General features: G+C 34.8%; 1 protein-coding gene across 4 annotated transcripts in view; it reads right to left on the bottom strand.

The window, feature by feature from the left end:
- Positions 1–14,925, bottom strand: part of sdk (sidekick cell adhesion molecule) — a 32,552-nt gene that overhangs the window by 5,674 nt on the left and 11,953 nt on the right. For 3 of the 4 annotated variants that reach the window (XM_066739014.1, XM_066739013.1, XM_066739015.1), the window contains 22 exons: positions 7,150–7,245; positions 6,420–6,599; positions 6,126–6,339; positions 5,873–6,046; positions 5,592–5,800; positions 5,373–5,523; positions 5,178–5,305; positions 4,959–5,066; positions 4,390–4,509; positions 4,151–4,306; positions 3,949–4,075; positions 3,544–3,845; positions 3,282–3,467; positions 2,892–3,197; positions 2,486–2,812; positions 2,208–2,404; positions 1,914–2,123; positions 1,586–1,840; positions 968–1,196; positions 566–868; positions 314–494; positions 14–229 (listed from right to left, as the gene is read on the bottom strand). In XM_066739014.1, coding sequence (XP_066595111.1) covers positions 14–229; positions 314–494; positions 566–868; positions 968–1,196; positions 1,586–1,840; positions 1,914–2,123; positions 2,208–2,404; positions 2,486–2,812; positions 2,892–3,197; positions 3,282–3,467; positions 3,544–3,845; positions 3,949–4,075; positions 4,151–4,306; positions 4,390–4,509; positions 4,959–5,066; positions 5,178–5,305; positions 5,373–5,523; positions 5,592–5,800; positions 5,873–6,046; positions 6,126–6,339; positions 6,420–6,599; positions 7,150–7,245 — 4,375 coding nt within the window. The remainder of the gene's footprint in view (positions 1–13; positions 230–313; positions 495–565; positions 869–967; positions 1,197–1,585; positions 1,841–1,913; positions 2,124–2,207; positions 2,405–2,485; positions 2,813–2,891; positions 3,198–3,281; positions 3,468–3,543; positions 3,846–3,948; positions 4,076–4,150; positions 4,307–4,389; positions 4,510–4,958; positions 5,067–5,177; positions 5,306–5,372; positions 5,524–5,591; positions 5,801–5,872; positions 6,047–6,125; positions 6,340–6,419; positions 6,600–7,149; positions 7,246–14,925) is intronic. The other variant, XM_066739016.1, reaches the window with a different exon arrangement.

The raw sequence follows: 14,925 nt of genomic DNA, 5'->3' as shown, positions 1-14,925 counted from the left end.
AAAGCTTCTGTACCTTAATGGAGCGAATCCATCACGACCGGGGGTCCAACTAAATGTTATTTGCCTGCTTTGCACTTGTGATTTGCTAACTTGTGGCATGGATGGAGGCTGAGGACGTTCTCGATTGTTAGTAGTAAAAACGAGAGCATACGCAGTTTTACCCCATCCTAATTTTGTTTTAGCTGTAGCTGAAAACATGTAATACTTTTCTGGCTCCAGGCCAGTAGCACTATTAAAAAGACAAAATAGATTGTATTAGTAATTGGTAATAGCACTTCATTATAATTAAATAATTTATTCATTAAAATGATACCTGAATGTTCTGGCTGGTGCTTCAAAATCTTGTGAGAACTTGTGATCTTGACTACTATTAAGATGGAACATAACTCTATATCCCAAAATTTCACCATTCGGATCTTCTGGTGCATCCCATATGATACGAGCAGTATTAAAACTTACATCGGGAAACGAAACGTTGGATGGAGGCCCAGGAACTATAAGATAAAATTAATGATATTTATAAAGCGAAGAAAAATAAATTTCACTCAAAATTACTAATATTTACCATCTTCAAAAGTCTGGACTCTCACAGGAGGAGTACTTAATTTACCATCTCCGAGTCTAGTATAAGCCAAAACTTGAACATGATATTGCACAAATTTTCGAAGTTCTGTCAACGTTGCTGTAAATGTAGTGTTACTAGGGATATTTTTATACTGATACGGGGATCTTGTACTTGATCCATAATAAACTTTAAACCCTTCTATTTGCCCATTCTGATGTTCTACCGGTACATCGCCCCATTTAACTAATATCGTTGTAGATGAAGTAGCATTTGCTTCCAAATTAATAGGACCCATTGAAGGTACTGAAAATAAATACCAAATAAATATAATTATAAACTTTTTAAGATAACAATATGTTTTATTATACGTATTCTATTTTATTGCTTAACAAATATATTTACCCGATTCACGCGTTCTGTCAACAGCTTTAGGGCTAGAAACTGAAGCACCCACATCATTAAACGCCTGCATGGAAATTTCATACAGGGCATATTCTTCCATATTTTCAATAATATAGGAATTGGCGGTATGATCTTCGATAACAATGCTTTTTGATAAGTTTGTTCTGACTTCCGTGTAAGTAACATTGTATCCCCTAGGATTTCCATACCACTCTACTTGCTGCAAAGGCTGAAATTTACGATTCAATGTTAAATTACATTTTACTTAGTTTTTTTATCTATCAACAAGTCAAACTGATTTACCTTTAATAATCACAAACTAGTTACTAACTTAATTTGTGACCTTTCACACTATCCAATGCAACAACGTAATTATAAGACTTATTTATTATTCACTGTATTACTTTCTCAGAAAAATAATGTATCTTATTTTAAGCGAACAAAATTATATAAATTTTCGATAAAATACATTAAAAAAAAGTGAAATAATCTTAAAATTATATTACTAGTTGGGAAAGCGTTGACAGCTATCGTCATTCTTTTACGTAATAATAACAATGGATAATGTGTCTGTTACACTATCAAATTAGTCCAAAAAAATAAAGTCTGTAAACTTACGATCCATCTAACACGTAATTCTGTAGCACTCATTGCACGAACTGTAACATTTCGTGGAGGATGAGAAGGAGGAGCTTGTATCGTTTGAAATTCTTTCGTTGGCTCTGAGGGCTCCGATGAGCCTACTATATTATTGGCAATTAAACGAAGTTTGTATTGCATAAATGGGGTCAAACCAAGAACAGTAACAGTACTGGCGTCTGGATCAGAGATTTCATAAATGTTATACCACGTGGAATTGCGAGCAGTTTGAGCCTGATATAACCAATGAATAATTATTTGTTAGTCCATAAGTTTAATTTTCAAAATATTCACGTGGGGTACTCACTTGTACTGTCCATTGTATAATTGACGAATTTCCATCGAACCCTGGGGTAAATTGAAGAACAACGGAAAATGCGTCTATGTTTGATAGTGCAAGCTTGGTCGGAGGTTCCGGTAAAACTGGCTCAACACCGGATTGTATAATTGTTACTTTTGGCTTACCAGGCCCTACCGACGTCCACGCAACTACTTCAAATTTATAATGCGTCGTGGCCTTGAAAAGTTTATGAAATTGGTACACAAGTTTTAAGATTCTTTGCAAATCTATTTTATTTAAATTTATAACTTTTATGTTTACCTGCAAATGCTCTACTTTTGCTGATAAAGTATCTGCAGTGAAATTTTCCACTTGAAGAGAATCGGGCGTATCTTTAATCATGTATTTTAGTTGATATTGAGTAAGAATTCCATTTGTTTCTTTTGGTTCACTCCACCTAACAGTTAGCGCTCTATCACTCACATCTTCGAATTGAAAATTTTCAACTTCGCCAGGTACTGAAAAAACATTGAACGTTATTAGATAAACATAATTCTAATTTTCTGAAGATATTTAACAAGTTCATAAGAAATAAATACCATCTTCTAAAGTACGAATTTCTACTGGATCGCTTTTCAAACCATCTCCAGGGTCTGTGAAGCATAATACGGTTATGTTATAGCTAGTATACTTTCGCAATCCAGTAATAATTGCACTTTGCTCCGCCAAAGGATCGAATAAGCTGGGTGGCACCGTGGTTGATCTAAACTCATCCACTCCATTAAAAGATCCACCAGTCCATGCTTGCAATTTGTATCCCTGATTGATACCATTGATCTTTTGAGGATTCGGTGGTTTCCACCAAACTTGAATCGCGGTTGAATTAACAGCTTCTGCTCTGATATTTGTCGGTGGAGCTTCTGGTACTATATTATAATTAATTTGATTAAAATCTCTATGTTTATCCGCATGTCATGTTATAAAAAATATAGAACGAATAATTACCTCCTTCTTTGGTTTTTATCTTAAGGCCGTCGGTAAATTTTCCGACACCCTTATCATTATACGCCGCTATTTGAACACAGTAATCCTTCCACGTAATTAAATCAGTAATAAGATAATTTCTTTGTGCTTCGTTTGTTATATTCTGTTCCGTCCAAGGGCTGTGAGTGTAACCATGTAATTTGTATCTTAAAATATATCCCAAAATATGACCATTTCTGTGCTCCTCCAATGGAAGCTGCCACTGTGTAATTATTTCTGATGAAGACCTTGCAGATCCAACGAATCCTACCGGTGGTCCAGATGGGGCTAGATTATAAAAAATTCACTAATCAGTTTATAAATTTCACGTTAAAAATGATCGGTAATTCAATATTGCGTGCTCTATCATACGTTCTTGGGGAAGCACTACGACATTGCTGGGATCCGACGATGGTCCTTCTCCAGCACTATTCACAGCGCTAACTCGAAATTGGTATGCAGCTGCTGCCTTTAAATTATTTAATAAAATCCACCGACTTTGAGCCGATACGTTATTATTTTCTGTGATCCAAGTCAATAAAGGGTCTGGTATAGGTCCTACAGGTAAAAATAAAAATTAGTTAATTCAAATAATACTTGTTAAAACAAATTGAGGTTTAAACAAGATCTTCACCCAATTCAGGAACTTCTCTTCTTTGAATAATAAATTTTTTTGTCGGACTGTTTCCGTCAAAGCCTGGCACCCACGTTATATTTATTGTACGAGGCGTTATTTCTTCTACTCGCGTAGCTATAACATTCGTTGGTGCAAATGGTAATTCAATTACGCTGAGACGAGCAGATCGTGTTTCGTTGCCCCCAGGAGAGACTACCCAACAAGTGTACTCTCCTACATCTGAAGCACGTACGGCAATTATCTCTAACGTTCCATCATTACGCATTTTCACTCGTTGACTTGCCTGAGTATTCACAATCCTGAAAAATTATCATGAATAAGGCAACTGTGCAGTTCTTGAAAATATATAGCATATACTAAGTATAGTGCATATTCAATTAAGAAAAGGTATACGATACTTACTGCGTATTATGAAACCAAGCGATATCATATAGAACGTTTGGATCGTTTGAAACCTTACATTGTAACTCTGCGGTATGTCCCAAATAAACAGAAGTGTCTACTGGAGGCACAATAATTTGTGTTCGAGCTATAAAGAAAAGGATAATTGTAGAGAAACTTGGAAATTATTTGCATAAAGAAAAGAAGGAACATTATTTATTACCCAAGACTGTTAAATATGCTGATCCATTTACAGATCCTGCTTCATTAGCACGGATACAAGTGTATTTACCAGCGTCATTCGTTTTGACCGAAGCAAATAAAAGATCGCCATTGTCGAGAACTTGCACTCTTCCAGCTATTTCGACTAATGTTGTATCTACAATAGCAAAAATATATTATATTTATACGATTCATCGTTATTAATTAATATCTTTTATGTGTCTGTGTGTTCCTAGCTACCATTATATATCCACGTAATATTTGGTATTGGCGCTGCTATAGCATTGCAGGTAAGAGTTACGTCTTTTCCGTCCAGTGCTGTTAAATTTTTTGGCCCATTTTCCATAATTGGCCCTGACGCTGAAAAATTAACATTATGATTAATAAAATCCCTTTGATTGTTCTCATATTCTTTCATGCAGGTAAGACCTTAAATGTCATTTATAATCTTGTTCAAAATACTGCATTATTATTAAAAGTACAAACACTTTACAGATCAAAAAACGTATTTTTGACTACGTTATTTATAAATTTTTACTTGTAAATACACACAAACTCTTAATAAAATTCACCAAACGTGCATTTTTCTATGGTACAAGGTGCTAAAGGTTGTACACATTTCTATATGAAACTGTCGTGTGAGAAAAAACAATTTCAAAAATGTATTAAGAGAAAAATATATGGTGTTGGAATAAAAAGGAAGAAGCCAATATTGTGAAAATATTGAAGTAGTATGTCAAGCATGTGCTACGAAGGAAAAATAGGATGATATCAAAACACGAATTTTGCCAAATTAACGTCATTCTTACTGTCTTTGTCATTGAATTTAAATCGCCGATCGGACTGGCGAGCTCTGACTACATTGTAGCCAGCTGCCCAGCGGACAACTCGGTTCTTCAGTCCGCTTCCTAATTTTTCTGTCCCACAAAAAAACATACGGTTTATATTACGAATGTCGCTAATGTTAACTTTTTAATGTAGTAACTTATGATTATACTTAATGCGTGAATTTGAAGAACAATACTAACTTTTAGCTTTGAGCCATGTATAAGAGGAAGATTCTCCAGCTTCGTTGGATGCCAGACACTGAAACATTCCAGAGTCTTCAATGCTTAATTTCTTTATAATTAACGAACCATCTTCTTTCATCTCATATCTGCAAAAAATATTATCATAAGCATAAAATTGTTACAATCGAGTTTATTTGTTTGTTGCTTATTTACCTTGAGCCAATCAAATGATCTACAGACTGTGCGTTTTGAAACCAGCTTATTTTTGGTGGTGGAACACCAACAGCATCGCATGGCAGACTGACTTGTGTACCATAATCGGTAAGAGTTATTTTTTTCGGCTCAGTTACAAACATTGGTTTTTCTGAAATCAGAATGGTTGGTAAAAATCCATAATTAAGAAGATAGATTAAAATATTAAGTGTAACATACCATATACAACGACTTGCGCACTGGCATTTAGCGTTGGATATCCACCACTGCGTAGATCTACATGGCAGGAATAAGTGCCAGTATATGTAAGATTAGCCGATATTAAAGCAAGAGTTCTATTCCAAGAGTCATCAAAGTTGTACGTTATCCTTGCGTTTTCAATGGGTACACCATCTTTTGTCCACAAAGTTCGTAATTCGTGAAGAGCTCTGGAAGTTTCAAGACGCGAACGATGCAATCATTTTTATTAATGATAATTTCAAAGTGAAACAGAAAGTTACCTCGCATTCACAATGCAATATAAATACGCAACATCCTGATTCATGATTATCTCTGTGTCTTGTGGTTTGACGATAATCGTAGGAGCCAAATCCTCGTTTGACTCTCCAACCACTCTCAACTTGAAATAAGGACTATTTTCTTCTTTTCCCAGCTGTGTGTTAATAGCTCGTGCTCTTTAAATTCAAATTAGGTCAAATTATTACCATATTTTTGGAATTAAGAGATGTTTGATAATTTCTTCGTGGGTATTACCTGTACAGGTCATCGTCCTTTTCCGAGGTATTCAGTATGATTAAACTATCACGAGTTTTAGCATACTTTATGTCATAGGGCAGTGGTGATTTAAACGTCGACCAAGCAACGTTAGGCGCAGGATTACTCTCTATAGCTGGTAATTCTAAAACTGCAGCGTTACCAGATTTTACCGTTACCACTCTTTCCTCGAGGTCTTGAAAAACGCCCATATCTACAAATATAACGATAAATAAAACATCATGAAAATGTCCAATAGGTAAATTGTAATATGATATCTCGTTCGAAACATACAGGCAACAGAAAACATTATTCTTTTACTGAATATGGCTCCCACGTCGTTTGCAGCAACACAGTGATAAATACCAGTGTCTTCTCGTCGAGTGCTTTGTATCCGAAAGTAAGGCTCCGAAGTAAATTCTTGATTGAGCGGCAATCCATCCTTGAACCACTTATATTTTGGTTGGGGATATCCTGCAAAATCAATAATAAAATTAGATAACTCGTAACATAATTTTACTCTTAATTTAATGTACAACTATGATCAATCGTAAATACAACGAACGATAAATTAGCATTAATAACTTTTGATCATGCAAATAATTAATTTAAACATTTCAACGAGATCATTTTATAGTCGATATTACAGGGTAATTTATGTCTCATTACATAATGAGGCATGCTATGAAGAGAATGGGGGCATCGACCGAGGTCCTTCATCCTGAATTTCATATGATAATTAGTACATTGACGCTCTCGAATAAATTATTGGACAAGTCTCTTGGTTGGTCCGGACTTTTGCACTCTTGAGTGATCTAATGCTGTTAGTACACAGGGTCATGCTATCACGTTACTGGGTGGCTGGCAGCCGGTAACTGTAAGGTTTCATCTGGCCACCATCACCACCACCACCACCATTGTATCACCTCTACCTCATCCGGCTCGTCACTCGATATTTCGTGCGAATAAAGCGGAATACTGCTACTTTTGCTTATTTTTCAAATATACAACCACTATTACGTACCTCTCGCTTCGCATTGCAAGAATTTTGTTCTATTCTCGCTGAGGATATTTCCTTCGCTGGAAGGCTGAAGAACGAAGCGTGGCTCTTGTAACGATTCTGTAAAAAAAAATATTAATGTTAATCATTGAGTAACTCTATTATAATAAATTATGACAATTTTTTCCCAAATTTATTGGTGACATTGTGGAGTGCAATTTCTGATTGCAAGTTTAATCTTATATATTGCTTATAATTATAATAATTGTAGTCATTGACAATTGTTCAATGAGTTTTTCACTTGTGAATACAAAAATCAGCGAAATTCTTTGTTCCGAATGATCAAACATTAGCTTACTCGCAAAATTTGTCCTTGCACCGAGAATATAAGGATTGATTAAACATTTATTGTAATCAAAAAGTAACGTTCTTGGGAAAAATAGCGATACCTGGGCAATTATAAGAATAGTGATAGTTTATACGGACAGATAAAGAGTATGTACGATTATTTATCAGTATATAGTGAATACGTAATAATATAAGGGGTGGGATGAAAGGAAGAGATGGTAAGTAGCTCAAATGCAGGGACAATCATCAGGCCATGATGGGGAAGAATGAAGTGTGCACGTGTTTGCTTAGGCGCGTGTGACTCAACTCCATAGTATCTGGTGGCTGGCTGCATTCCTTCCGCTCTTCTTTAGCCTTTTGCCTCGAGAAAAGAGAGAGGGAGACGCGCTACTTTAACGCCAGACTTCACCTTATTCCCTCGAAATATTTTTATAACCGTTTCACGTATCCCCCCCCCCTCCTCCCTCTCCAGAGTCCAGACCTGTTTAATGTTACAGTATGCCTCAGCAAACTTTTTACCGAACCATTCTGGAATTTTGTCTAAACCAGTATCCACTTACTCCTAAGTTTTTGGCCACTTGTGAAATCTTCCCAAGTGTGCTCCCAGTATTACCTAAACCACAACTAGAGTGCAGCTTGTAAACAATACGCCCCTGCTAGGGAATCAATAATTTAGCTTTTGTGTAAAATTTTCAATTCTTACGAAAGCTTCGTTAAATTATTAGATATATATATGGATTTAATAATAGTAGAAATTATTATTGTTATCTATAGGACTTTATTTGTATGTGAGTGTATATATACAATATATATATATATATCTGTATCCTCGTATATTCAAATATGTCAGAGTAATTAGAATTTTCTAGAAAATTCTAGATATAACGACTTTAAGTTTTGTTACGACGTGTTCAAGGACTACAGAAAACGAGAAAAGTACAGAGCTGCGATAAATGGCTTTAGAAAAATCACGTAGCACATTAACTCGAAAATTTGAATAAGAAATTGCAAAAATTTACAGTAATTCAATTAATTAATCGTTTTTTTTTTCATTTGTGTTTTTGTTATTGTTCCTTTTTTTTAACTTTAATTTTGTATTTAAAATTGTGCTATTTTTGCCCGAATATGTGATCCTCCTAACAATACAAGTGATAAATATAAATAATAAGTAGAGTTGAAGTTATGTAAATCGGCTGAAAAGAGGAAGAAGGCGTGATTTTTCAGTGTAAAATATTTCGAGAAATCTCTGATATTTGTTGAAAGGTTGGCTGAAAATGGGTTGTAATTTTCCTTGAATTCGTATAAATAACTGGGCAGTTTCGATATAGCGTAACTGATGGCACAGTGCTGAATTAGCGATCATGCTTGGTAGGAATAAAAGTGGCTTGAAAGATTCTGATGCATTGCTTCGGTGGGATAAATGATGCCTTGGAAATGATGTCATAAAAACATTGTACTGTCGTTGGAGAAATATTTCTATCTAACAAGCATCAAGCCAACTTTTCAAATGACTAGCAGTAACTCAAAAGCTGCATCGTAAATCTGAACAAGGCAGACGGAAGAAAGAAACAAGTCTTGAGTCTTTTCTTCGACAATCGAGTTACTTTGCAACCAAATATAATAATCAAGCTGATTATAAAATAGTAGATTATTTAGTGATAAGTTATACTCATAAGTCACAATTTCTATTACGAGTCTAATCTTAAAATAAAATTCCATAAAATAGAATTTGTTGTTATAAAAATGAACATAATTAATTGATCAAGGAACAATTTATTGACATAATGAACTATTCATCATATCAATGAATTTATTCGTTATAATAACGAATTTTGTTCACTTATAACGAAAAATTTGCTCATTCGTTGAAACATTATTCTCAGCATATGTTAATTAATCTATTCGGTATATTTGCGATGTAAGATAAACCATCTGGTTTACAATAATTAATATCCCTCAAGTAGATTGATTCATAATATTTACAGGATAAGATGAATCAGAGTTTTGTTTGCAATAATTAATATTTCTCGCGTTTATCAATTTATTATTTTAAGGGATACACAATCAAACACCATGTCGTTCAGGATGGTCATCATCGACGATGGGGGAGGAGTCGATATTTATATCGGATTAAGGGATTTTAAATAATTCCAACGATTTGTGGGTTTGGGCGTAGCGATAAATGCATGGTATATATATAGTGCATATAGGATGAAAAGGAAAGGGATGGAAGATGGGACGGATCCCCTATTTTAAGTCCCCCAACAGCTGCTATGAAGAAGTGGAGAGGGCGCTCGTTTACAAAAAGGCAAGGAATGAGGCGTGAATGATTGCTTTACTATCATAGTAGACGAAAAATCTCTTCTCCCATTTGCTGCTCGACTGTGGTTTATCGCCACTGTAAACATTTTCACTCCTATTTGTATGCCTCGCTGAAACCTAGCCTCCTTCTTTCTTCGAATAATCCAGCCACTTTTCGAGTCGTTTATTTACCTTTCTTTATCTCTTTTTTATTATCCTTTTTACTGGAAATTGAAACCTTGTTTCATTTTCCATGCCAATATACATCATTCTTTGCTTATTTACATTCATTAATTAATACTTTCCTTCAATTGCAATTTATTAGACTTTTTAACTACAAGTTTCTATTTTTTATAAAAAAAATTTTTTATCGAACCTTTTCTTTACTGTGAAAATAATGAATAAAGTGATGTAGTCACTAGTCACTGCTGTAACAGTTTGCTCATAAAATTTAGTCCACTTGAGAAATATTTATATACGCAGTAATGTAAATTTTAAATTTGATCCTTAGCAGTATTCAATTTTCCAAAATTATTCACCAATTCGCCCTTGGAAAGGGCAGAGATTGATCATGATAACAATGGCAAAAATGTTAAATTTCGATTTAACTCAATTTTCCCTTTTCTTACAAAGCCAAGGAGCTTGTAATTTTAGACAAAGTTATGTTTATTTTAAGATATTACAACAATCGAATTAAATTATTTTTCAACTATAAATGATTTTAAATGTTTTTTTTTTTTTTAATTCAACTTAACTGATGCTACTTTAAATGTTGATTCCTTCCCCTCCTTACTTCAAAGTGTATGTACGTATAGTGTTTTGATCGAATTCGATAAAATGTATGTAAATGGTGCGTGTGTCGTAAGACGCAATGCGCAAAGTTTTGCGGAACCTTCCCCCCCCCCTTCGCCGGCTGCGTTGTTACTTCTTGTTACTTCTCGCCAGCTTTTATCTCCGGATCTATTTCGCGTCTCTTGGGAAACCATCCAGATCCAAGTGAAACTTGGCCAATTTCAGTTTCTTCATTCATTCCTCCACTTAGGAATCCAATTGTATAAGATGGAAAAAAATCCTTAATTATCTCTCGGTTTCCTCCAGGAAATCTAAGTCAATGGTAATTCTAGCCAGAATTCGAGCATTATTGAAATATTTGGTTAATTGCCAGAGCTGTACATACCACATTCATCGGACTGTAACCGGTTCACGGCCTACATATCCATTGTTTATCAGAAAATATAGATCTCGACAAAGGCGAATCAATGAAAACATCAGCATTCCTTCATTACATTGAAAAAAAAAACAGAAACGTTTTTACGATATTTGGAAAATATTTAATTTTTGAGAATCTAGTTTGTATATGTGTGTGTATGTGGTTTCATGAATCCATTACAGGGTTCGATGATTTATATATACTAAGAGAACCTTGTTCTAAGCTACATTTTAAAGATTGATAAAAACAACTTACGATTATTATGAAAACTAAAGATAATGCTGGAAAATATTATGAAATATTATCGAAAATCGTAAAATATCTAAGTAGTTAAGTTAACGGTTGGAACTGTAGAAAGTATTAACATTACTGTTTTATTGGACGATGAATGAGAAATTCTTTGAAGCTGTCGTATTATTATAGGTAATGATAACTCATTAAAATAGTAAAAACAATTTTCTTTACAAATAAGCCATTATCGATAGTTTAAAGACGAAAACAAAATAATGATCATTGGTATCGCAATCATGAAAGTTATATATTTACACTTGTACAAATACACTTATAGATTCAGTATAAGTATTCGTACACTTGAAATAATAAAAAATAACATATTTTATGCAGTTAGAATATTAAATATATACATAACTGTTTGATAAAAAGAATCATAAATGAAAAATGATAAGAAATTGAATAATTGCCATAAAGGGTGAGTATAGAGAGTTTGGAGGGGGGGGGGGAGGATTAAAGTAGTGGAAGTTGGGGTACGTAAAGGTATTTCGTAGCGCATTGCGGATATCTGAGTCACAGTGGACGAGAAGAAGAAAGAGAAATGAAAAAGGAAGCGTATAAGAAAGAGGAAAGGACAAAGGGGTAGGGAAGAGGGGGAGGGGAGGAAGGAAAAGCGGGGGAGAGCCGACGTTTTACGAGTTTGTCTGGAAATAACCAGGCCCGGTCCTGCCTGCCAATGAACGTATATGTACGTGCGAAAAAATGCACGCATGCACGCATGCACGCACGCACGCGTGCACGCATCTGTTCGGTTTTAGAAAGGGGAAGGAAAGACCGTTCGAAATCCCGCAGAGCATCAAGTACAGCCACGCGCTCGAAGGGTCTTTTAAAATCACGTTGCACGCTCGCTTCAACCCTTGAAAACCACCAACGAACTGCCTTGGCTTAGGTTAAACGTGTTTTCAATGTTCCATCGTGCGTACAAAACACACACCACCTATATGTATATGTGTGGCAGATTTGAATAATTGAGTATTGTGCCTGTTCACAACCGACTCGTTACACACAGGAAGAATTTTTACATCTGACGACCCTGCCAAATACTCGTCTTTTTTTGGCATTTCTATATTATATTATATATATATACATATATATATATATATCTATATAAGATTCGACAGTTAAAGTTTACCTAACTACAAAAAAATTGTATACTACAATGAACCACAAATGAGATATACTTCTAAATACTATTTTAAAAGATATTTTTACATCCGGCTTCCAAGTTCACAAAGATGACTAATTGATTATTACGTATACGTTCACAATCGACTCGTTACACGCAGAAACGATTCCTACATTTGATAATGTCAAATATTCGCCTTTCTCAGCACTTCTAATAATATCTATGTTTCAATTTTCGTTACTTAATCAATCTAAAAACCCACGGAATTTTTCCACTCGCAAACAATTCCTATTAAGCTTGTTCGTTGTAATTACACTTCCTGCGCTGTTTGCTTCTATTCTTCGCGTAAGTCGACACAAATCGCACAAAATCTTTAAAGTTTGAAGGGAACAAATCTATTGTTGCAATAATGGCTCACGTAAGAGCACTTTTACATCCTTGTCATTTGATTTCAATAGCTAAAACATTTCTTCAGACTTAAATAGTTTTATGCATCTCGCCATTGTTCATTACTCGATCTTTGTTGGGCCTTAATGCATACAGTATTGGCACGTATCGCTGTGCGTTTATTCTACTTATTGCATTCGTTAAGCACTTAACACCGTTCCACGTTCTTATTATATCTATGTTAACAAAAATCACTCTCGAACCGGTTTTAATCTTATTGTTCTTAATCTCTTCAAGATTTTCCATTTCCCTGTTCTTTCACCATTCGTTTACTTCCTGAACAGTCAGCAAGTTTCTTTTATCCGTTTCTCGTGATCGATTCGCAAGATTTCGTCCCATTCCATTCCACTGACTGATTTCCTTCGTCCATTCGTTTGTTTCTTAAGCCAAGAGAGTTTAATAGGCTCAACGGGAAGTCCGTGCGAAAGCACCTGTTCGTATTCTTTTCTCACGTGTAATTTAGTTAAATCTGAGAGACGCAGGAAAAATATGGTGTACGCTCTACGAAAAATCCAAACCTCCTTGTTCGCTAATTATTCTAATGATCTTTACAGTTACCTTGTTCTGTTACCTTATAAACTACTACGCTCTCAACTCTAATGCCCTATTCACTATTGTATTTATATTACAGTATAATTGCACACTGATTAATTGATCAACTATATATATATATCTGGTGAATATACTCTTTGCACTTCTACATATATAATTTTACATATCTAATTCAATAAGTTATTTGCGCATTTTCAATGACCTTGGACGTCTCAGGTCAATTTTACCAGTCAATAGTGATAAATATTATTCTTATTGTACAAACTACGACGATATAAAATATACACAGCGATTGAATCTCTTGGATTTTTGTTCATATTACAGTACAATTGTACACTTATTTATTGATCAATCATATATCTGATGAATATACTTTGTAGATCTATGTACTATTTTACGTATCGAGGTTAATGAGTTATTTATGAATTATCAATGACCTTGGACGCCATAGGTCAATATTACTACTTTATGTTGGTAAACATCATAGTGATGTTATATAAACCGCGACTCTCTATATAAATACACGTAGCAACTGGATCTCTTGGATACTTCATCAAGTTGAAATAAAAATAGCTTATGGCTTATGTGCTATATGTATTGAATGAATGAACGGGAAGCACGGAGGTTCCTTCTGATCCTTGACGATTAGGCACGTTTATTCTGGATGGAGGATCCTCTTAACAGTTGGAGCTGTACAATACAAAAGGCGTGAGAGGTTTTCACGTTGTATGCAAATTACAGGCTTTCGCAGGATGGACTGCTTGAGAGGAGCTTCGAGCTAAAACAATTTTACATTGCAATAATTTATATTCGATTAATTGTACAATATAGTTTGCTTCAATAAAACTACGATTAAAATTCGTGAAAAATCGCCCACATACCTTGTAGTTGATCGAATGTATAACCATTGCGTGCGATAAACAGGGTCCGATATAGGAAAAGATAAGAGACGTTACAACGATCCTATCTTCCAATCAATCGATTACTCCTATATGCAGGTTGCTTCTCTGTATAGAGGATAATGCGTTATCTAACTAAAACTTGTTATAACATTATTTCATTCAATAAGTATCAAACGTAGCATTATTGACTGCGTCTCTCGACGCTTAATTAATACAAATTTAATTGTACCCAATATTGAATATTGTTATATACATTACAAAAGCAATGGACAATCAACGTTTTAACGTTTAATTCAACTATGATATTATCAAGTGTCATATAGTCAAATAACACGATGTGCAACCGTTGCAGAAAATGCCTGTATATGTTGAAAACCAACTATTGCCTGTAATTAGGGAATAAGTGGAATTAAACTGGAGGGATGGGTTCGGAAATACCGAAGGGGAAGGCCAAGTAAAAAAAGGGATTAAGAACGAGTAGCGTATGGTGGAAAGCAACCTTGCGTGAAACTATTAGTAATACCACTCCTTGCGCGCTTCGCGTTCGGTTCACCTCTACTTTCCAAACGTTCGAGTTGCTCGCGTCGTCCGTTACTCGCACGCTTCTTTTCAACTTCTGAGCA

The sequence above is a fragment of the Prorops nasuta genome, unplaced genomic scaffold, assembly GCF_024137725.1.
Source record: "Prorops nasuta isolate Cenicafe-Biocafe unplaced genomic scaffold, Cenicafe_Pnas_1.2 PNAS00019, whole genome shotgun sequence".
Lineage (NCBI taxonomy): Eukaryota > Metazoa > Arthropoda > Insecta > Hymenoptera > Bethylidae > Prorops > Prorops nasuta.
The sequence above is the reverse complement of the archived record's forward strand: the minus strand, read 5'-3'. Positions and strand labels throughout refer to the sequence as shown.